The sequence below is a fragment of the Toxorhynchites rutilus genome, chromosome 2 (genome assembly GCF_029784135.1).
Source record: "Toxorhynchites rutilus septentrionalis strain SRP chromosome 2, ASM2978413v1, whole genome shotgun sequence".
Taxonomy (NCBI): domain Eukaryota; kingdom Metazoa; phylum Arthropoda; class Insecta; order Diptera; family Culicidae; genus Toxorhynchites; species Toxorhynchites rutilus.
In genome coordinates this window covers 202,216,103-202,240,054 of record NC_073745.1, presented here as the reverse complement: position 1 = coordinate 202,240,054, position 23,952 = coordinate 202,216,103, and the positions used below count along the sequence as shown (strand labels likewise).

The window sequence follows — 23,952 nt, the reverse complement described above, 5'->3', positions numbered from 1 at the left end:
GAAATTGTTTCATAACGACTGTTTCGTGGTGTTTTCAGGATGTACATTGGTCTATTATACTGTTTATTAACGATATATATTTTCTTACATTCAACAGAAACTCCCAAGTTTGAATCAAGGAAGGAAATCTAGAGCAACAATGGCTTATCGAAACAATAACCGTCGCAATAATGGTGGTGGTGGTGGAGGTAATTTCGGCAACAACTATGGTAATGCTGGCCGAATCAATCCTTGGGACACAGGTGTGGGCGGGGGCCGTGGAAATAATGACGCCCTCACGCTGGCAAACAGTCTAATCAATAATCTACTCCGCAATCAAAACACTAACCAGGTTCCGCCGTCGCTCCTGGACGGCGTTCAATCGTCCCGATTCGATGATATGAATGGATTCAACTTCATACGGGTAAGTGACACGCTTAGCGAGTAGCACACCTTATAGTACTACTTTCGTGCATATTTACCATCCAACCAACCACCAACTAAATGGATCGGATTTGCACTGTCCGCGGCATGATTAATATAATGGGACGCGGCAGTGACGAATTGCTGCGCGGAATATTTCATGCTCGGCTGGTTGCTTTCATCTGATACATTTAAGAGGTCTTTTACTGTCCTTATCGTTTCTAGTTGTTCCAGTTATTAATTTAAAGAAAAGTCCCATTTACATAGTTTTCTTGCTTAAATTTGAACATCGGTAGCAGAGGAAAGAAATAGTCACACACGTTATTTCGTGTGGATATAAGATACACAGCAGAAAACCGAAATCGGATGGATTTCATAATCACTTCAATTTGTTGATGCGATTTTATTATTGTTGTAGAACTATAGACCTAGACAAAACAAAACAAATTTCAGCCAACGTTTGTAAAAATCATTATCATTTAATGAACTCGTTAAGACAGTTTTCAGACAAGTTCAAATCAAAATTATGATTATGTCAAAATTTATATTTGTCAATCCGTAAATTCATTACAAGCATTAACTATAAAAATTCGATTAACGCCTAGCTGACTCAAATAACGGATGTAACTCAATTGTGACTTGGAATCCATTCGATCATCTCACGGAAAGAATTGTTTTTAAATTCAAACCAATTTTCTGTTTCATTTTGATCGTTTAAAGATCTTCGATTTTCTGATCTTTCCTTTGGTATAACCCATTTTAGTGAAGTTATTGCAGCAAGCGAAAAGAAAATAAGAATTGTGTTTCATTGAGTTTTATGCATTTTGATTAGCATTCCTAAACCATGTTAAGTTTAAAAAGAGCTAAGCTAGTTAATATTGTACACGTTTTGCATACATTACGTTTCTCTAATGGTAAATGAATACTAATATTAATACTCAGTATTTTAAGTACTCTTCATCCCACCAAGCACACGATAAAATCTTCTACTTTCCCTGAAAGGTTTCAAGAGATTAAAATAAATCGATCATGCATTGTGTTTTTCTGGAGATCAATCAAAGGCGAATAGTTTCAGTTCAATTCTCGACAATAATCCAATTAACTTCGCGAAAATATTTAGTCATAAGCCGATATGAACACAATGCAAGCAAACCAAACACCAACACAAGAGTTGTCCATAAAATATCTCTTCTATTTCTCTTCGATGTTTTCTCTCTCTCCCATTCAGAATCGGTACGGAAAAAACCGTAACAGTAACGGCCCCTATAAAGGTGGCATTCGTAAACCGGATGCTTTCACCCGTTCCAAGAATGTTCTGGCCAAAAACTCTCATAAAAACAAAAACGATAAAGATGCTAAAGATTCTTCGAGCAAGAAAGAGAGGTAAGAGATTTTCAACCATTTTCCAAGATCACGTTTTTTTCGATTCAGCTTTTCTGTAACTCTCACGTTAACTATACAAGGTGGTTCTGATTACCTACATCTATATTATGGGACTTTCAAATCCATTCACAAGTGCGAAAGCAAAACACATCTGTTCGATGCAGTAACGCGCCGTAGTTTTTGACCGCCGCTCTCCCCAAGATAATTGAAACTGCAAATTTTGTTTTCGTGAGCCCACACCTATAGCATCCTGTGAAAGAATATGTAGAGATCGACCCATTCGCTACAAAGAGAGAAAGCAATACTTGTTTGTACGAGAGAGCCAGTTCAAGGCGTTTCAATTATTCAAATCAATCTATTGATATATACATCATTCATAAAACACATACAGAAGGTTTATAAAATCAATGAAGCCATGCGACGACTTCTGTTGCATCGTGTTCTTATTATCATGTGGTATTGGTATGGTATTGAAAACTTTTCGTGTATTCCAGTCGTTTGTATTATTTTCGCATTCTGAGAATAATGTTATTTTTGTTGTTTTTATTACAAGGCAATTACGATTGGCAAGAAAAAGGGTTGTTATGAAAACCGAGGCGGGTAAATGGACAGAACGATTATTCTACGAAATGATAAAATGATCAGACATTATCAATACTTCGTTTAATAAGGCTGTTTCAATGAGCAAATAATTCGTGGATTTTAATGTATGGTTAGTAATATAAGATTGCGTCGAATTCAATCACCGACCTATTGATTACATAAATATACTCTAGAAAAATTGTTCAACTTTTCCAATAAATGCAGAATTCAAATTTTAGTATAATAATCGTATGACTGATACAAATATGAAACACAATGGACATTTTGCCCATACAACATCCTCTATTGAGTGAAATTGAGCAATCAACTGTTTGAAATAGATTTTACTGAGAAGATGATAACTCTTTGAAAATGACCCATTAATTTTAAGCAGCACATTTCCCATTAGCTTCTTCGATAGTGAAATCCCGTTTATATCCTCCAAAAAACTAAAGACGATAAACTCCTTTCCAATGACTCTATTTTATAAAAATTCCTATCACATTAACAATTTCCGATTAACAAATTAAAGCAGCGCTGAAAATATCCATATCCTGTTTTGATATTCATTGTTCTTTTCCTCATTTTTAACTTCATTCGATTATAAAAACATTTCCTTTTCAATCGAGAAATGGCTGATTGTTTGGCAACTTCTGTTTACTGAGTTCGATCAGTAACCATAGCATAGCAAAGCAATACGAAGTGAATTAATTTATGAGACGATGGGAAAGCATCAAACTTTCAAAGGGAGCTGTCAGCAGGTCCAGTTACAAGTTGGTTCCCAAAAGCGACTGGAATTGAAAACAGATCAATTAGTTTGTTTTATTATGTATCTAAGTACATGACTGATTATCCATATATTACCAAGATTATCTTACCTTGAAATATTATTTTTTATTGAAGAAAAAAAAAGTTCACACAAAAAATTAAATTCATACTACGAAGTAACGAAAACCCACTCTCACAAGCTAAACTAAATAATTGGGCTCCTGAATTACTGCTCGCTGTTTTCTCGCAAGAATCATAACTATTAGAATATCGTAGGAAACAAATCACTCGGATTATTGTACATACATTGTTGTAACTTTTTGATTTCATGGCAAAATTGAATATTTCCTGATCGGTAACTCTACACAGAAACTATGACATGTTGCCGGCTATTAGTTTGGAATTGAATGAAGGAAACTAAAATTTAGTTTTGCACCGTTTTCACATCATGAGGCCGAGCGTTGTCTTATTGCAAAATCGCTGTGATGTGTGTAGTGATCTGTAAAATGGCCGCTTCTTTTCCAATGTTTGATTCAAATATATCGCTAACGATCTCTCATGATGGTTACGTACCGACTTTGTTGTGTAGGACTATGTCTCTTTTGAGGGATATTAAGGGGGGGCCCTGCCGAGAAATAATAATGAATTTTCGTAATTTTTTTTTCGGATGTGAAGTGTTCGGGCATTTTGGTTATTGGGGCTGATTCTGATGCGCGAATGAGAAGTGACAGCTCGCAAAAATTGTCTCACTCAATTTCCGAAGGCGACTGTGGTGAGATTTTTAGCTTGAATGAACTCTCATGAACACTCACTCAATTCTCGTGGGCGATTGCAATGGAAAAACATGCCATTTTGTGACTTTTGAAGTCGTATCCTGATTTGTTATCGACTAGTACCAGTAATGGTAGCCAAAAATAGTATTAAGCGTTTCCAAAGGACTTGAACGATCTCTAATCATTCGCCGTTCCAAACGGGCAATCACTACTCCAGATTCAAAGATGTAGGGACTGATTCTGATGCGCGAATGAGAAGTGACAGCTCGGAAAAATTGCCTCACTCAATTCCCGAAGGCGACTGTGGAGAGATTTTTGCCTTGAATGAACTTTCATGAACACTCACTCAATTCTCGTGTGCGATTGCAGTGGAAAAACATACCATTTTGTGACTTTTGAAGTCGTATCCTCATTTGTTATCGACTAGTACCAGCAATGGTAACCAAAAATAGGATTAGGCATTACCAAAGGAATGTAACGATCTCTAATAATTCGCCGTTCCAAATGGGCAATTGCTACTACAGATTCAAAGATGGATTCATCATCTACTTTGTGAAAATTTTCGGAAAAAATAGGCAATTTCGAATGCAATCCAGTTAAACTGTGAATTTTGAAATAATTTATATTTATTATTAACATGTAGTCAGTTCAAGTATTTAGTATGCTAGTACTAATGACAAGAATATACATCTTCTGCAGCCGTTATAACGCGGTACAACATTAAATTGAAAGTTTACAATAGTTGGCCCTAACTGATACGAGAAACTCAATTCAGCATATTGTTTCCTTTCTCCAAAAACACAAATCAGACTTTCAAAAATTACGAAAAGCTACTTAAGTAGTTAAAAATCGTATATGTTTAATCAACTTCTTCCATGTGTGAGGCATCCTCGGTGTCATCCACTAGTGGAGGAGCATCTTCATCAGTAGTTGCGGATGGAGTATATCTGTGCTCATAGCTTCGTCCTTATCCATTTCAAGACCCAGCTTGACCATAAGGTAGATGCGAGATGCGTGCTCACCGGGCTCAACAGTGGAATTACAAGATCCTTGGCAGGTCTATCATTTTTATCGGCTCATTGTCTGTGAACAAAATTTAGCTTTTAAATTTATTTAAATGCGATAATAAATATATCTTACCTTGATGACTTTTATGTGAGGAGACTATAAAATCAATGTTCACTGTAATGTTATAAAGAATAGTCAACCTTCCGATAAACTTTTAGCAATAATTACGCTAAAATCAGCACCGGACACTAAGTCAAAAAACGAATGCGGAATCAAAACAATTGAAATAACATACACTCATATTAATGCAAAGGGACTATGCAAAAACAGATTTGAAAATATATTTTTATTTGTTTTCTTATCCCAGTGATATTATTTTTCATCAATTATAATAAGAGGAAAACATTTATAAAGATGAACGAAATTATTTCCTGTACATATTTGTAACAAGGAATGAACATTTTTAAAATAAAAGAAATATATATTCATGAAACACATTGAATACATAGAGCCTTTGCAAAAAAACACAAGCTTTGCCATATATTTCAATGAACACTGCACCATTTGTAATTCATTGAGTATTTTACTCCAAAATGAACCTCTCACGTCAGGGCAATCGCCTTCGGCGATACCGTGGCCTGGGGCATGTGACTTTGAGGAGTTCATTGTTGTCACATTCCATTCGCGCTGGAGAATCAGGCCCGTAGTCATCATCTACATTGTGAGAATTTTCGGACAAAAATAGGCAATTTCGAATGCAATCCATTTAAACTGTGCATTTTGAAATAATTTATATTTATTATTAACATGTAGTCAGTTCAAGTATTTGGTATGCTATTACTAATGACAAGAATATACATCTTCTGGGGCCGCTACAACGCGGTACAGAATTAAAATGTACATTTACAATAGTTGACCCTAACTGATACGACAAACTCAATTCAAGATACCGTTTCCTTTCTCCAAAAACACAAATCAGACTTTCAAAAATTACGAAAAGCTACTTAAGTAGTTAAAAATCGTATATGTTTAATCAACTTGTGTGAGGCATCCTCGGTGTCATCCTCTAGTGAAGGAGCATCTTCACCAGTAGTTGCGGCTGGAGTATCATCTGTGCTCATAGCTTCGTCCTTATCGATTCCAAGACCCAGCTTGACCATAAGATAGATGCGAGATGCGTGCACACCTGGCTCATCCAGTGAGAATCCAGACCACAACAGCGCAGTTTCGGACAGTAGAATTACAAGATGCTTGACAGCTTTATCATTTTTATCGGCTCATTGCCTATGGGTAAAATTCAGCTTTTAAATTTATTCAAATGCGATTATAAATATATCTTACCTTGATGGATTTTATGTGAGGCGATTATAAAATTAATGTTCACTGCAATGTTATGAAGAATAGTCAACCTTCCACCAAACTTTTAGCTTAATTTCGGAATCACCGGACACTAAGTCAAAACACGAATGCGGAATCAAAACACGGATACGAAATCAAAACAATTGAAATAACATACACTCATATTAATGCAAAGGGACTATGCAAAAACGGCAATAACAGATTTGAAAATATATTTTTTTTATCTTCTTATCCCAGTGATATTTTTTTTCATCGATTATAATAAGAGGAAAACATTTATAAAGGTGAACGAAATTATTTCCTGTACATATTTGTAACAAAGAATGAAAATTTTTAAAATAAATAAAATATATATATTCATAAAACACATTAAATACATAGAGCCTTTGCAAAAACACAAGCTTTGACATATATTTCAATGAACACTGCACCATTTGTTATTCATTGGGTATTTTACTCCTAAATGAACCTCTCACGTCAGGGCAATCGCCTTCGGCGATACGGCGACTTGGGTCATGTGACTTTGAGGAGTTCATTGCTGTCACATTCCATTCGCGCAGGAGAATCAGGCCCATTGTTTAAGATATATTTGAAGATGTATTTTCCATTTTTTGAATGCGCGGATAATGATTATCACGCTGTTGACAGCTGGAAGTGTAGATGCTGTCTGAAAATGGTACCTTGTTGGTGGTATCGGTTCTTAAGTAACGGTGTGTTGCAAAACGAATTCCAATGAATATTTTGAAACTTTAGGACAGTCCCTAAAATGTTACATAAGGGTTTTTGAAAATTCGAATTGCCAAAATGACGGCTATTTTTGTTATAAATGAGTTATTTCTAACCCTTTCATCACAGCAGTGAGCTCCGCCAAAGTGCTACCCCTGTACGGAGCACTGCGCCGAAAAGTATGCACATCGCACTCGTGTGATCGAAGAGCAGTATGAATTTCATGTCGTGTAAAGACGACGCTCGTAACGAAAGGGTTAATGAAAAATCGCTGTTTAGAAGCTCATATAAAATCGAAAAAATTAGATATCGTTAAATGGCTTTGTAACGTTTTGAATAATCAATTTTTACATGCTGATGAAAAAAAAAATCAGTCGAGTAGATTACCAGATGAAAAAACATGGTTTCGAAAAATATTCTTACAGCAATACTATATCCCTTAATGTGCCTCATACTTTTGGCTGTAACTTTCCCACGGAATCAAATCTCGAACAATCTTTTTAGGACAACATTGCCGCCCAAAAATGCAAACAAAAATTTATTTGTTTTCACTTTCATGTCCCCGGCATTGGGGAATTACTGGCCATCAGGCAAAAAACGAAAATTGTCTCAGTTATTGCGTAATATTTTTCCTTTCTTGCTATAATATTCAAGGGCTTAAATTTCACATTCGAGCGCAATATCATATCTGATTATTTTCTGATTTTTCAAAGCTTGGCATATTGACTTTCTTTGACAATTTTTTGAAAGAAAGTACATTACTTCGAAACGCTCTGCAGCTTCAATAATAGCTTGGAATTTTTAGGCGTCTAAGGAAAAGTTGTTCGAAAAACTATACAAAACAAATCTCTTTTATTAGATATTGTAAAATTTGATCATAGTAGGCCTGATCCAAAAAAAATCATGAAAAATGTGATATTTTGTAGAATACATCTTAAAAGTTTTGTTGCCGCAGTTTGCCGCGGTTGTGACTACATTTAAAATTAAGCGATAGCTAGTTTTTTCCACTATATTTTTTTAAATATTTAAATTTTGTCTAGGATCCAATTAAATCAAAATCATAATAATCCATTGATGAAAATTTTCATATCACAGTAATCTGTGGAGGATGAACGATTGATGAACTAATTGAGCAATACCCATTGGCAAGTTGATTTTACTTCGTACTCCTTTGCAAACAGAAGGAAAGCACTCAGTTCGTTGTATGAGAAAACATAAAGAACATTCCTGGCAATACCGCATCTCTTCAGTTTAATTCGCAACGTTATGTGATTCCAGTATCATTGTTTTTACGAGAAGATCAGCTATATTTACAAAATTAAATTCATAATTTCGTTGAGTTATTTTGTAGCCTTCAACTTCAGCGGTACCACACAACGTTCATCGTCGAGTAAGTTGTTTATTCATGGTTTGATACATGTATTTTTTAACCCTTTCATTACGACAGTGTGCTCCGCCGAAGTGCTACCCCTGTACCGAGCACTGCGCCGAAAAGTATACACATCGCGCTGGTGTGATCGAAGAGCAGTATGATTTTCTTGTCGTCTAAAGACGACGCTCGTACACACAGCTCGTCGCGCGGATGTCGTCTATAGACGACGCTCGTAACGAAAGGGTTAATATATTTTTTTAACCAAAGGAACCGGATTAGAAAGTCAACAAATCTATGAAACAATGAAATATTGAAAATCACAAGATGAAATGAAAATAGTAACGAAAAAAATTTTCCTGTTCATAAGTATAATGAATTCCAAATTTCAATCACAAAAATAGTTGAGAAAATATTAATCATTGTATGGTCAATCATCTTCTCACCTCCACAGATCCAATAGAAAACACATATTTTGAAAAGGAGAGAAGTAATTGTAAAAAGCTTCTAGATGAAGTAATATTTCTATTGAAGGATGCCAGATTTGTGTTCAGCATCCCGAAATTATGTAAATATTATTTTTTATCGCATTTAACGACTCTTTTTTGCTTGGCCAGCCCTTGTAATGGAATCACCCCACTGTGCGGGGTCCCCCCTTAAATCAGAAAACATTTATTTTTTTAAATTTTTGATGTCGACTGTCTTTCAACTTTTCGGAAAATTTGCTCTTGCTGCTCTAAATTGGGAGTTGTGAACACGAAAACGACTCCAAAATGAACACTAAAAGAATCAGCCATGTTGCTAGATATCAGAATTAGTTACCACAGAAGGCTAGAACTGATAATTTATTGTTAAAGAAGAGAAAAAGATAAAATCGTTGGTGACAATATAGTTGCCACTACCCGTAAAAGGGTTAAAGTCAGAAAACATTTTTCTCACATGAAAAATATTATCCAAAATCTCTCAGGACGTGATAGATGATAATTTGATGAAAAAATCCTTCTCCGCACATGGTCGATTTTATACAATGACCAGAGCAATTGAAATTTCTGATTGTTCCAGGATCTGTTCGCTTAAACTGACTCTGCTTCAAAAAGTACGCAAAGTAGGACGATTCTGTTACTTTCATTTGGAAGATGGCAAAACTTAATATAGGATATAGTTTTAAAACATCTAAATTACTGGAGTTAGTTAACATTTTGATAGTAAAAAACTTAAAAGATCGTGTTTTTGAGGGTGTTGTTATTAATTTGAACCCAAAAATTCATAACAATATTGATTGTATCTATCAACTAAATTAAAGCTCTCAAACAGCTTTACAATTTGTTCTTTGACACCCCACTCCTGTCTTTCACAATTTCGCTGCAATATCGTTGTAAAAAATTCCTGGTGAGAATTCAACCAAAATCTTCAAAAATCATGATTTTTATACCACTGTATTTATAATAATAGCCCATTAAATATTACCTTAACGTTGAAATATTACATTTTTTTCTTGAAATTAGTTATATTTGAAATTTAAAAAAAAATAAATTGTATATAATCGAGTCCGCCCTATACTTCTTTCCACTTCCCACAAATCGGCTAACTTCTGGCGATAGACAGATCTGAGATAGAATTTTGCAGGGATCATTCGGATCGTGAAAGGGCGGAAGTAGCTTCTCACTTTCTGATAGTTTGGGTAGATAACCCCTTCTCCCTACTAATCCGGTAACTGCTTCTTGTCTCCGATCCCAACTATCAACCGGTGCATACACTGAATACGTTTTACTGGACACATTCAGAAGCATTCGACATTCGTCAAACCATTCGACTCTTCTGCCCTGAGTGTGTATGTTTCTTCTTTTCTGGTGAGGGATGCAAATCAATTCGTTCCGGGTGCGAAAGCTTCACTTGACGCCACTGACTAAGGATTAGAAAATGATTTATAACCTAAAAACTCCTAAAAACTTGCTCGGGCGAGAATATAAAGAGATGTTATTTGCAATTTCTATACCAGTCTCGCTCTAGCCAGTGAATATTCAGCAGTCTTTCTCAATACATTAACGGATCGTAAGAACTAGGTATGTAATCAACGCAAACCACAATACAACGACATGTTTACATGCTAAAATACGCAAGACAACTGTTTTTAATTTGCAATTAAAAACATTGAAAAAGTTGGTGGCAATATAGTTGCTACTACCCGGTTAGCGTAAACTGTTCGTGGCAATATAGCTGCCACGCCTGTCTAGCGGTAAACATCTGATGGTAAACATGATTTTTTCATATTTGAATTCTTGATGTTAGTTTCAACAAAAACAATTAATAAAACTCATGATCAGACTCAGAAGACTGAACAGTTCATATGTATTGACTGTTTTTCAATGACTTTTCGGGAAATTTGCTCTCGCTGCTCTAAATTGGGAGTTGTTAACACAAAAATGGCTCCAAAATGAATATTTTTTAAATTTTTCGCGCACAAAAAAAACAGGCATGTTGCTAGATATCAGAACTAGTTACCACATAAGGCTAGAAGGGGTAATTTATTGTTAAGGAAGAGAAAAAAATAAAATCGTTTGTGGCAATATAGTTGTCACTAACCGTAAAAGGGTTAAAAGTTAAAAAAACGCCGCGATTATGTGCCCTTCAAATCTCAAAAAGAGTGGTGTGACGAATATTTGTTTAATTGTTTAATTAGTTTTATTTTTTTATATGTCTTCAGCTGCATCTCAATCCTCATTCTTTTCTCGTACTTCTCGATTTCCTGTGTGACTCATATCAACTGAACCTTTCCGGACTGTTCGGCAGAAAAAATGTCACACCACATACTCAAACATCGATAACTTTAAAAAAAACCTCCATTATTGTTTAGCCTATCATTGACGCTACTTCCATTTCTGTTGATCGATCGTATTTCTCAAAATCTTCACCTAAACGAAACATAAACTTCACCAATGATGTCAAAACATGAAAAACAAAAAAAAATTGAACAGCATGAAATTCAATTTGAACTGACTGTATACTGAAATTATATTGTTCGGTGGGAAATTCTCTCTGTATGAGTATTAGGAATTGGAACCCAGTTCAACATATTAAGGACCGCACGTTTTGGGGCAAACTTGAACGCTTCATTTGTTCGGATTCCACGAATGAGATCTTTTCCATCGATGTGGATGAGACGAAGGCGACCCATCGGTAGGCCTTGTTAGATTCTTGGCAAACCAAGGATTTAACCTTCAAGTGTAGAAAACACGGGTTATTTCGTAATCCATCCGTAACAGACGGAACGCGAAACATGAGAAACCTCGTGAGCAGTCCGCAATGTGTTATGCCGTGCATAGCCTGTCCACAGTTCAGTAATCTTATAATGCTTGAGTTTGGTCATATGCGTAGAAGATTTTTTTTATGCTGCATATGATCCATCATCAATCGCCAAGTGATGATTTTCAATAAGCTACCTAACAATCTGTGTATATCATCAGCCCCTGTCTGTGTTCTGCTTCAATTCTTTGTCCGGATCACCTCGCCTTACATTTTCATTTTACAATCGCGTACCTATCATAGTACCGGAAATTCTGACTGTGTTCGTTCAGGGCTTTCTATCAATTACTCATTTTTTTTGAGGAAAAATTCAAAGCTACCGGAAAAATATAAAAGTATTCCCCTTCAAAACACTATTAGATATTTCTTAGAAAAAGAAAATTATGCTTTTGATTTACTGAATCTACCTTTCTTAGACTACCTTTCATGAGACGTAAGTTTGATTTTTACAATCTGCTTGATTTATGCTTGCGTTGGATTGTCTTTCTGTTACATTATATTAGTCGATAAGAATTGTTCCAACTTGCATTACGCTTGACGCACGTTTATCCTTGAACTTGCAAATTAAAAGTTAATCTCTATACTAACGCGTTAGTAATGTTTACAAAGAAGACGTTTTTCTATTTTTAATCTCAATTTTCGGCTCAGCAACAACAAGAACACAGATAGTACTACGTTGAAAAGGCAGAGTTACTCTACAGAACTCGTTGCCCTAAAATTTTTTGAAAATTATTGGTACAAAAAATGTATTAAAAACAATTCACAATCGTCAGTGCTAATTCAAAAAATAGAACACATTCGTTTGGAAAAATCATTTTTTGTTATGTTTAGACTATCAATCATGAAAAAGTAATACTTACTGCAAAATCCCAAATCTCAAAACCTAGATAAACAGTCACTAATAGTCATAACTTGCCTGTTCGTTTATAGTGGCTAGACATGCATTGGATAATACCATTTGAATCATTTTTGTAGGAAACCTTTAGTTGTTGGAAAACATATTTCTGAAAGCGTTTGCTTGAGCAATATAGAGAAAAAAGATCAGAAAATTTAAAGCATCTCGAAATTTCAATTTTTTTCCTCTCCCGATATGTTCTTTTCCAGTTCTTAGCTGCTGTTTAGTTTTTTCATTTTATTGTTTACTTCCTCAATTCTCCCGAGTTTTTTTTGGTACAGTAGCGAACGTTGAGATTCTTGCTCCCCCTTTACTTTTCTTCTATGCAAACTTCAACACCAAATTCTTATTAATTTATATCCTATATTTCTCTTTTATCGGTTTATCCTTTTCAGAATGACTATATTTCAAGGTTAAATCTTGGATATCAAAGACGAAATCCAATTCAGTCTAGTAATAATAATAATAAGAATAAGAACAGGTAATGCAACCACATAAAAATTGTATCTATCATTATTCTGTTCCTTTAGGTGCATTGAGAAAAACACATCTATACCCAAACGCTACAAATTGTATTACATCTTTCATATTCATCACATTTTTACAATACCCCTTCTTATATAGCACTGCATTTTGTGTTTACCGTTTTCTCAACAATATTTGCTTCCACAAACGTGTTTGCTCTAGAGTTGCTACATATATATATTTTTTAAATTCTCGATGCACACACATTGTATTTCACTTATTTTGATGCTAACCAGCAACAAAATATTATATAGTTATGTTTAAATATTGGGTTGTTTCCATTAGTTTGCTATCGTAGATCATTATTTGCTTATCCGTAACATATAGATGTTGTAATGTGCAGAGTCGACAAAATAGAATCTAGACAAGAAATCGACATAAGCTGTCGAAATTATCAGTCGTATGTCAATTAAACAGTCAGTTGACCACCAACTACATACAATAGTTCAAATGTGTATATCATATCCGTTTCATATAGGTCTGTGATTGAATTCGACTATACCGGGCGCCACGCCTAATTACATTAATTTGAGGGTAAAACATATGGTGACTTTGTTATTATGATGGGCACTTTCGAAATGAATACATACACATATTCAAATGAATACATGCACATATTCACGCTGTTATTCATTTATATCTGCTTGAACATTTTTCGCCCATCTCTCATGCAAATATCATTCGCCGACCCATTTTTCGACATTTCTATATTCGGCAAAGTTCTACTCTACAATTGCAAACCTTATTTAAGAAAAACGATGAGAATCTGACGGGACTAGGTTTGGAAAACATGACGGGTGCGATAACGTTTCCGAGTTCATGTTATGCTGTAATATCTCTTTACCGTGTCTTCGGGTTCATTCCTTATCATTTTCCAGCTGGTGAAAGTCATGATGATGTTGTGCCTTTTGCGGGTTCTCAAAATAACCCTTTAATGAAAGAAAAAATACAAACTAGCGAAAGCTGCAAATTCTCTCTGTTCGGAACGAAATTCAACTTTTTCAATATGCTGAACAACCATGTTACATTGTTTTTTTTTGCAGAATAACACTAACATATTTTTGAAGTTTAATGTCAAATGAAAAAAAATACAAATTGAAAGAATTGATACAACCCTGCTAGTAACAGCTAAAAAATCAACCGGACAATTTCAACTTTCACACCTGGCATTTGCCGAACAAGGCAAATAACGTGTTTGCCAATGTTTCGTCCGTCACGTATCGAGACGATAAACAGCTCCAACACTTTAAAGAATTTGAAATTTTTTCTCCGATTTCGATCTGTTACAACTCATGCATGTAGGAATTCGTTCACATTCCAACGCGTAGAACAAGGCATCAATGCATTCAAAAAAATACCTTTACGCAACCGACAGGGTTAAGTCTTATGGGAGGTTTCGTCCTTGTTGAACACTCATGTAAAATCTTCTAAGACGTTGCTGATATACCTGATAATCTTTAACCTCTTGGAACCACTTCCGGATTTTATGCTCCGTAACACAAGTTCGCTGCTTAGAAAGCGCATTGGGAATTCTTCGCTTGATATCGGGATGGCGTCTTAGGACACCATTCACCCACTTGTATCCAGGAACACCACCCTTAACCCTTTCAATACGGCAGTGTGCTCCGCCGAAGTGCTACCGTTGTACAGAACACTGCACCGAAAAGTATGCACATCGCGCTGGTGTGATCGATGTGCAGTATCACTCTCATGTCGTCTAGAGACGACGCTCGTACACACAGCTCATCTTGCGGATGTCGTCTTTAGACGACGCTCGTAGCGAAAGGGTTAAATGGGTTCTTCTTATAATGGTTCGCAAAAAATATGCCACGGATGTCTTCAAACGTTTTTTGTCTATCGGAAACTAGGCTTTGGATGCCTCGATTACCCACTGGACCTGCTTTCTTCCCCTTCCTTCCGAAAACTGAGTTTTCCTGAGCGTTCCATTTTAACATTCTATTTCGGTACTTTCCGGGATTCCTTGATATTTTGCTGCTCGGCGTTTTGAAATACCTCCTCTTGTCATCTCGATGGCCAACACAAGCTGCTGACGGGAATAACGCATATTTTTCTTTCCCGGAGTCATCCTTGTTCATCCTGCGCAGAGTAAGGAACATAAACAAAACATTAACAACCCCTTTCTGTATTTCGATCGTTTCGAAATATTCCGAACGACTCGATAAAATCCCGTTCTGTATTCCGTTCGAGTTATTTTTGAATTTCGTTCGATATAGGTAAAGCGAAATTATAACTCGAACGAAATATTGGTTTCGAACTAAATGCAAATCCGGCGGAATGCAGAATAGCGGTGTAAGAGGTCAATTCTGCGCATTATGAATCCTCTTTTTCTGAGAATTTATGCAGTTTAATCACTTGAAATAAGTTACATTCAGATACAAAGCACTTGAAACTTACTGATTTGGGATAAATTTCGGATCTGCAATACTTTTTTCGTTGAATTGGGGAGAAGAAAGACAGCCCTATTCTGTATTCCGACGGATTTCCATTTCGTTTGAAACCTTTGTTTTTTTCGAGTTATAATTTCGCATTTCCTATTTCGCGCGTTTTGCCCATTTTATGTTCGAAGAGAAACGGATCGAACGAAATGCAAAAAAAAATCGAACAGAATGCAGCATGGAATTTTATGCAGTCATTCGAAATATCTCGAATCGATCGAAATACAGTATAGAGACGAGAATTTGTTGCGCCTTAGTGCCGATGCTAACAGGAATAAAAAAATTACATTCGGATTTTGCTTTTAATATTTTTTTTTCTATACAACTCATTTTTTTCGATGAATTATCGGGTGAGATAACAAAGACAAAAAAGCAATCTAACTATTCAACAATTTTAATACACAATCAATAGTCAATTGGTCTATTTAGACTAAAAAGACGAAAGTATACAGTATTAGGAGGCGCGCAGTTAGGTGGAGTTACGGTAGTATTAAAAAAAAGTAATATATTAATAAAAAGACCGACAAACGTCCATACATTTTATTATTCTTGCTAATTAGGTGTTCAGTGCCTAACACAACAAATGACTAAAAATGAGGTGCAAACACAAAAACAGATATTTCAGCATGAAAACAATGTTTTATCGATACAGAAATCATTGAACTATCCATCTGTAAGGTCGTGTCAGCTGTATGACACCCGCCATGTTTTTGGTGCCAACATCTCAAACGTCAAAAGTATTTGTTTTCTTCAAAACAGCGACCCGCGTTGGCGGCGTTATGCTTCGTTTACTAGTTTAGGGGAGCTTCAGCGAATAGCTGATTTTCAGACGGAATGAACGTTTTCAAAATCAAAATTATGAATGAAAATTAGCTTTTCCATATCAAATTAGTATTCTATTTGAATTAAAAATATGTTGTTTGCAGGTGGTGAAAAAGTCTCATACGAAAATTGTTTATGAAGGCAATTTTATATTATAATGACAAAATTCAGCAACAATTTTGGAATTGTATAGCCATATGGTTAAAAGCAAGTCAGAAATACGCGTTTCAAATAGTAAAAAAACATGGTGTGAAAATTTTCATTCAAATTTTAAAATTTAAAAACCGGCTTCGTGTCTTCTAATCTGATAGGGATTACACTAACGAGTTTGGAACACAAATTATGGCCTAATTTGAAGTCGCCACCAGACGTCGACACCATCGCGAATTACCAATTTACCAGCATCTGACATATCGTTATGTTGATGATGAACTTTCACAGCAGAGGGATAGTGAGATATGCGATGACGGTAGGTAGAGTGAGATAGCGATAATCGTGCCATACACCTGGGTCGTGTATACCAGTTGTCAAATAATGTGAAAGTCATTACCAAAACAAAAGAACAAAAATCTACCACTCATTGACAAATTTAGCGTAGGTTCAAAGAATTAGTATGGAGCTCGCTTTCGCGAATAAACCGCACCGCGGATCATCCGCTCGCGGATAATGGGGGTTCTACTGTATTTACCAGTTGCTAATACCCCACAAAACTAGTATAAAGAATTCTGAATTTTCTGGAAAATCAGGAAATACCAAGGTCTTTCCAGTTTCTCGGCGATGGTCAGAGTTTCACCAAACCGTTTCATATCGTAACACATCGTGGATTTCGGGAATTTCAACTGTTTTGATTTTCGCTCTGCGCTGCAGGACAACAATCAATGCCTAATATGGTCACATGCACACTTATCTTGATTCATTGAATTAAAAAAATGCTCAAAAATTCCAGCATCGTTTTCTATGTGTCCGAAATTTTCGTTTGCAACATTTACATGCTTCATTTTCAATTCATAGTGTTTTAAAACGTGAAAATTTAGAAACCTCGGGTGAGCATCCCAGAACATAGTCAGAAAAATCGTTTTTGAGGTCGGTTCTGTTTCAAACTTTCCCCAATAGGCAGGGGTTCTTCTTCAGCCACGTATGTCTGATATGCAGACGTTAGAGAATTTGTATTTCATACGTGTTGTCCCTGTTTTCCACTTGACGGTTGATGCTTCAATTTTCGATACTGCAAGTCCCTTTCTCGATTTAATTCACATGATGCTCTGCAGTAAGAGTAACCATTAATACCTTCCCCAACATGTCTTACAGTGGACTGAACCTCCAACCTGCTCCAACAAGCATTCATTAAAACACAAGAGCGCTGCTTCTGATCGAAAAGGTGAAACTTGCATTCATGAAACAATTTTTCCCTATTCTGTATTTCGATTGACTTGATAAAATTCCATTCTGTATTCCGTTCGAGTTGTTTTTGCATTTCGTTCGTTCTGTTTCTCTTCGAACATTACCAGCCCTATTCTGTATTCCGACGGATTTCAATTTCGTTCAAGTTATAATTTCGCCTTCCCTATTTCGAACGTTTTGCCCATTTAATGATCTTTGAGCATTATTGATCTTTCTTCGATTAAACTCTTGTTCGCAACCGACAAGTTTAAACGCAAAGCTTAAGCACTTCGATATTTCAAATACCTACCACAGATTATTTATTGAACTTATCAGGGATTTAAGAGACTAACAGTGCGGTTCGTATGCTTATGGTCATATTTGATATTTTCTCTTCGATGTTTGAATGTATTGATTATGTATTTGTGACTTGGAAGCAGCGGAGTCAATAAGACGGTAACACCAGCCTTTCCATCGGATCCGATCAAGATCACTTTGGTTGCGTCTGACCATGGAATGGAACGCCATTTCATACTATTTTTTGGGGTCAATTTGATTGAGGTATTTTCTCGCAAATTTGTAGTTGTAGTGTTTGAAGATATTTCTGTGTATGCATCGGAAGCTTTCTGGGACTTACATGTTTTTTGTTGTTTCTATAAATTGTAAATTACTCGATTACTTTTTCTGTTTTTCCATTGTTCAGCAGACCGGACAGCGGAGACAGTTGATATGATCATTGTTAAGTTATTAATACCACAATAGCCCGATGATTCTTGCAGAGTAGAGCAGTTGTATGGATGAATCGATCGTCATTCGACCGTGGATCGATCTCCATCGCTGATGATGGTTGCGTGGACGTAGTTATTCTATAACAACACAAAAATGGTCAATTTTAGACCCTGAGTTTTGAACTCACGATCGATCGCTTAGTAAGAGAACGCGCAACCAATGTGGCTACGAAGATCCCTTCCTCCTCTTCAATAGAAAAAATAAAAAAAAAATCCTACTAAAGATTTGTTATCAGTTCTTGGCAATAAATTGCACGAGATTAACATGCCACATCAGGATCTACTTTCTCGTGTGTTTCCCATGTTTTCTTCATTTCAACAATTATTCCAACTAGAATTGGGCGATCTCTACGAAAAAAAATCGATCTTGACGAATCTATTTTTCTAAACGGCGTAGGGATTGATTCCCAAATTAAATCGAATCTTCGAAATCGAAAAAATTAAATCGATCTTCGAAAAATCGAAAGCCTTTTTTAAAATTTATCTACTTATTCTATATAAGTGTCGTATTTCCTCTAAACGTAAAAAAAACATTTCACATTTCAATTCAAACATCAAAAGCATTCTATTTCGATTCTCAACATGAAGGTCACGAAAAAACTTGAAAACCCACAGACATTGTATTTTCCAGGCCATTCATCTTGTATCGTCATGAAATCATTTAATTGAATAAATTCATTAAAAGTAATTATTGGCAATTCAATAACTGATATTCGTCAAGAACTCTGCTGACAATAATCTCATAAAATCCAACCTTTGCATACGTCTGACATTTAGTCGAAACCTTGGTAGTAGTCCCAGTTCAAGAAAAGAACATTTCGGTTGGACCTGTTGTCTTCACTGTCAGCCTAGTGAATGTGTAAATATAATACTTTACGACCACTAATTTGACAACCTTGAAAAGGATTTAACGTTCGCGATTTTTCGAAGTACAAAGAATCGATCCAGAAAATCGGAAATCGAAGAGGAAAAGTTCGATCCAAGATTGCCCAATCCTATTTCCAACCAGGGCTTATCACTTTCGATCGATTCATTTTAACCTATCGGGGTGCAAAGTACGTAGAATAAGAAAGTAGTCTCCTCCCTGCTTTGTTCAAGTAGTGGAAGGTAAAGAAAAAAAAGCAAAAAATAGTGATAAACCATCGATCAAATCCATATAAATTCAAACATTTTTTGAATTTTTTAAAATTGTAACACAAGAACTGTCTCAAAATATGTTTCGAAATAAAGAAATAGCAGTTAACTTAATTTTAAAATAAAAAAACAGTAAAATTATCGCACCTATATTAAAATAATGCAAAAACCAATAAACAAATGTATGGAGAGTTTATATCGTAGCATTGTCGTTCCCGTTTCCGATCCCAGGAGTGAATGCATGGGATAGCTGAAAACATCTCCGATTAGTTTATCTCATTCAAAATAATTTTTCGCTTTGAATCCATTTTCCAATAGAAGGAAAGCTAAGCATTACATTGAATGATGATTACCTATCAATCGCTATTCAATTATCCCCAGACATATGGGAAAAGTATTGGAAAACAAATTCAGCAGAATATCAAAAGTTCATAATATAAGATTTACAACTTTGCCTTCCACCTTTTTTAAAATTCGTGGCTTTTGTTGATTTAATCAAGGATAATAATAACTGTTGGTCATGTATTGAAAACTGATTAAACATTTTTAAACCAACATCCAACTTCTCATGAAATGATACGTATCAAGCACAAGCCTTAATCAATTTATACCTCGAATTTTCTATCTTGAAAAATATTACTACGAAGATTGAATCTATGATGCCGACACAAATTAGTATTTTTTTCATGAGATTGTATTGGAAAATGCCCAAATCTTCTGTTAGAAGTCATTGGCATACTTATATCAATCACGACCTGTTGTCGTTGCCACCTATAAAGAAACGACATACACGTTACTCTATAGAATGTTTATGATTCATGAGATACCAGTGTTACAAAATCGTAGATGAATCGATCGAACGAATGATTTGAAGTACTCGTCTGCAATGCTTTCATCTCTGTACATATGCAAATCACTGTTGTCAAAAACTGAGAAGTTTGTAGAAATATTAATTTGAGTTTGCATATCAACAATTGACTGCATTATAATATGATTGTTTTTATTATTACTCCATTAATTCCACTCCTAATTTCACTGAACAGCAACAAGCAGGGAGCAAATAAGAAAGGCAACTCGAGCAATGCTGGAAACAACAACAAGCAGTCGAAGACTTCTCAATACGCTGAAGTTTCAAACGAGTACCTGTACTGTCACATGTGCGACAAGCATATGTACGATGCAACATCTTTCGAGAATCACGTCACTGGTCGCACTCATCGCGTCATGAAGGAAAGTATCGAAGAAAGCTATCGCATGCGGGCCACTTTACTTCGCCAGGAGGCGAGAATTGCCGAGCAGCTCAAGACAATCGAGATCGATCGACTGAAGCGCATGGGCAAGGCAAAGAACTACTCGAAGATGCGCGAATACTGTCCGATGTGTGAACTGTTCTTCTACGGGCACATCATCGCTCATCGCCGCTCGGAGAAGCATCTTGACCTGAAGAAATTCTTACACCCGAAGTGTGACGACTGCGAGCTGGAATTCCACAACCGTACCGAGTATGACGACCATTTGCTGTCTGTGGTTCACATGAAGAATTGTAAGACAAAACCATGCCGACTTGACATCGAAAAGAGAGCAAAACGTAAGTATCACTTTCCTATGAATGTAATCGAACCAAGCGGCGAAAATTTAATCGAATAAATTTCTTTTTTCCAGAATTGATTATCTCCACTGCTCATGATGAATTGCTAGACATTCGTGAAGAAACGGCCCCGAAAAACAAGAAGAAGGACAAAGAAGCTGCCTCTTCGGCAGCGAAAAAAACAGAACAGAAAGCAACTCCAGCGGCTGTAACCGCCGAATCTGGCGAGAACGGCGACGCTGCCAAGCCAGATTCCGAGAAGCCCGCGGAGAAATCTACCACGGAAGATGGTGCAACGGAGGAGGCCAAATTGGAAGAGGATGTGCCCGAGGACGAAGTTGTCAAGGATGAGGAGAGTGAGGATTGCATACTGGACTACAAGCCAGGTGATGAAATCTCTCCCGAGATCGACAACAAGCTGCCACGGTATAAGAAGAACCGTGCTCTTGGCTTGAGCTTGATCGGCAAACTGGAGTGCCACGAGTGTCGCATATGTCACAAGTATTTCGACAACGAGGCTACTGGAGAGATCCACGCTCGTACTCACTCACATTATCGTGCGTTCATCCGCTTCTTGAACGAGAAGGCACTAGAGGTGCGCATTTCCCAAAAGCGCGCTGCCGTCGCATTGGAAGAGGCTGAAACCGCCAAGAAGCAAAAGCTGGCCACTGAAGAAAAGAAGGCCGAGGAGAACGGAGCAGAGGCCCAGAAGAAGGATTCCGACTTGTACGATCCTTCCGAAGCTACCGGCGAAGGTAAGAATTAAGCTTGTCATTCATTTTTTGTTTCGACGGATCTTTATCTAATTTATTCAACAGAATCGGCCGACGCTAGCATGGCTGATGACAGCAAGAGCGAGGAAGCTAATGGTGGTAACAGTGAATCACAGTCTGAACCGATGGAGACGGAGAACACCGAAACAAACAAAGCCGAAGCGTCCACGCCTGCGGACGATAAGTCTACCGCTTCTTCGGCCGACACTTCTACGGCCAACAAACCGGAGGAAACTCCCAAAGAGGAGTCAAAACCGGAAAAAGAAGAGCCGAAGGCTACTCCCGCCAAGAACAACAAACGGGGACGCGGCGGACGTTCCGGCCGCTACAGTGGACGGTACTAAAAAATGGTGAAAAAGTTTAAACTCAGATTCAGAAAGAAAAGTTTTTGTGCTGAACCAACCATTTTCAAAGCAAGCAAAACTCTTGAGAGTATTACCTATAATGCAATGAAATGAAGCCACACACTAAACCCACGATACATGCAAATTATTCTATATTTATTCTATCAAACTCAATAATATTTCATGATAATGATGATAATGATTGTGCTGCAAAACGGATACAGTAATTTTATTGATTTTAGAATCAGTCAACAATGATTATACCTAGTTTTTCTGTTCGTGTATCAACAAATGGGGCGAAAACCATATTATACATTTTCGCAATATTTTACATATTATTTCATATTAACGCTGTAACGTAAAATGCAGAAAAAAATAATTATGCATGATTAAATATAGAAAATGAAAAAAAGGTGTTTGTTAATGAAAATCCCGCAAGAAAATAATCACACATTCAAAGCAACAAAACAAATTTCTGGTAAATGTGCACTCGAACGCTTTTGTGTGTCATCTAGGCTTTCAAACCAATACATACAACATATGTGCAATAAATGCACAGAGATTCTTTTTGTCCTCGATACTCCAGGAAGACGAGTGCACATTTTCAACGTATTCATTAGTAACTTATGGGGAAATTGTGTAAAACTGTTTAACGCTGGCACCCCGCCAGCTAGACGCAAAACAAACAAAAAATATCTAAAAAAAGGCATAAATATTCTCTCAAATGTAATCAAACAAATTTACAAGTAACACGAAATTCTCGGTATCGTTAAGTAATCTACCTAAAATAAAACAATGAAAAACATAATTGTATTTCACCGAAAATGTAGTAGCATTGTTGTGAGAAGAGTTCAAACCTCTGCAATAATAAAAATTAATTGCTTCTCTTTGTGTAGTTACAGCAGAAAAAAACACTTAAAAAATATGCATCAAATTGAATAATTTTTCTCTGTGATTCAACCAGAATGCAATTATTTCAAAACACATTGAGCAAAGACAACAGAATCGCCACATTGGAAGAATGGAAGGGCACATCAAAAAGAAGTCCCACGTGGTTTGAACTATTTTGAGTGAAACATGAAAGAGTGCAAAAACATGCTCGATGTACACAAGCATGAAATAATGTGAAACGTGCGATGTCCGATTTAGTTTGCATCAATTTAAAAAGCACAACTAGCTGAAACCGCTGCATGCAATCGTTCGTAGCACTATCAATTGGCTTTAGAGAAATGGAGACACGTTTCAAACTTAAAGAAATGTCTGTTAACGATTCGAAGTGAAATTAGTAGCAGCATGCGTCAGAGAAAGGGTCCCTTTGAGAAACGTATATTAAGGAAAATATTCCAAAATAATGTGTGTAATGTTCACGGAAAACAGGTAAAACAAGAATCAAACACATTCGTCATCACAGGAAAAACTACGCCTCGTCTTGTCCTGGTCCTTTTCCGAACCATACAAGACTATTTAAATAAAAGAAGGTACTGATGTAACCGAGCATTGTGAAACATTGTGAATGAATATTCTTCTAGTGATTGACAAAAATAAAACCGGGCAAAAATCTGAGTTTAAAACAA

The 23,952-nt window shown here is 36.3% G+C and overlaps 1 protein-coding gene across 2 annotated transcripts in view; it reads left to right on the top strand.

Moving 5' to 3' along the window:
* LOC129764583 (zinc finger protein on ecdysone puffs) overlaps positions 1 to 23,952 on the top strand; it is a 28,971-nt gene extending 5,019 nt beyond the window's left edge. Inside the window, exons 2-6 of one of the 2 annotated variants that reach the window (XM_055763796.1) lie at positions 98 to 403; positions 12,964 to 13,049; positions 20,717 to 21,261; positions 21,336 to 22,016; positions 22,080 to 23,952. In XM_055763796.1, the coding sequence (XP_055619771.1) occupies positions 140 to 403; positions 12,964 to 13,049; positions 20,717 to 21,261; positions 21,336 to 22,016; positions 22,080 to 22,378 (1,875 nt within the window). In that variant the 5' untranslated portion in view covers positions 98 to 139 and the 3' untranslated portion in view covers positions 22,379 to 23,952. Of the gene's footprint in view, positions 1 to 97; positions 404 to 1,630; positions 1,786 to 12,963; positions 13,050 to 20,716; positions 21,262 to 21,335; positions 22,017 to 22,079 lie in introns of both variants that reach the window. The other variant, XM_055763794.1, reaches the window with a different exon arrangement.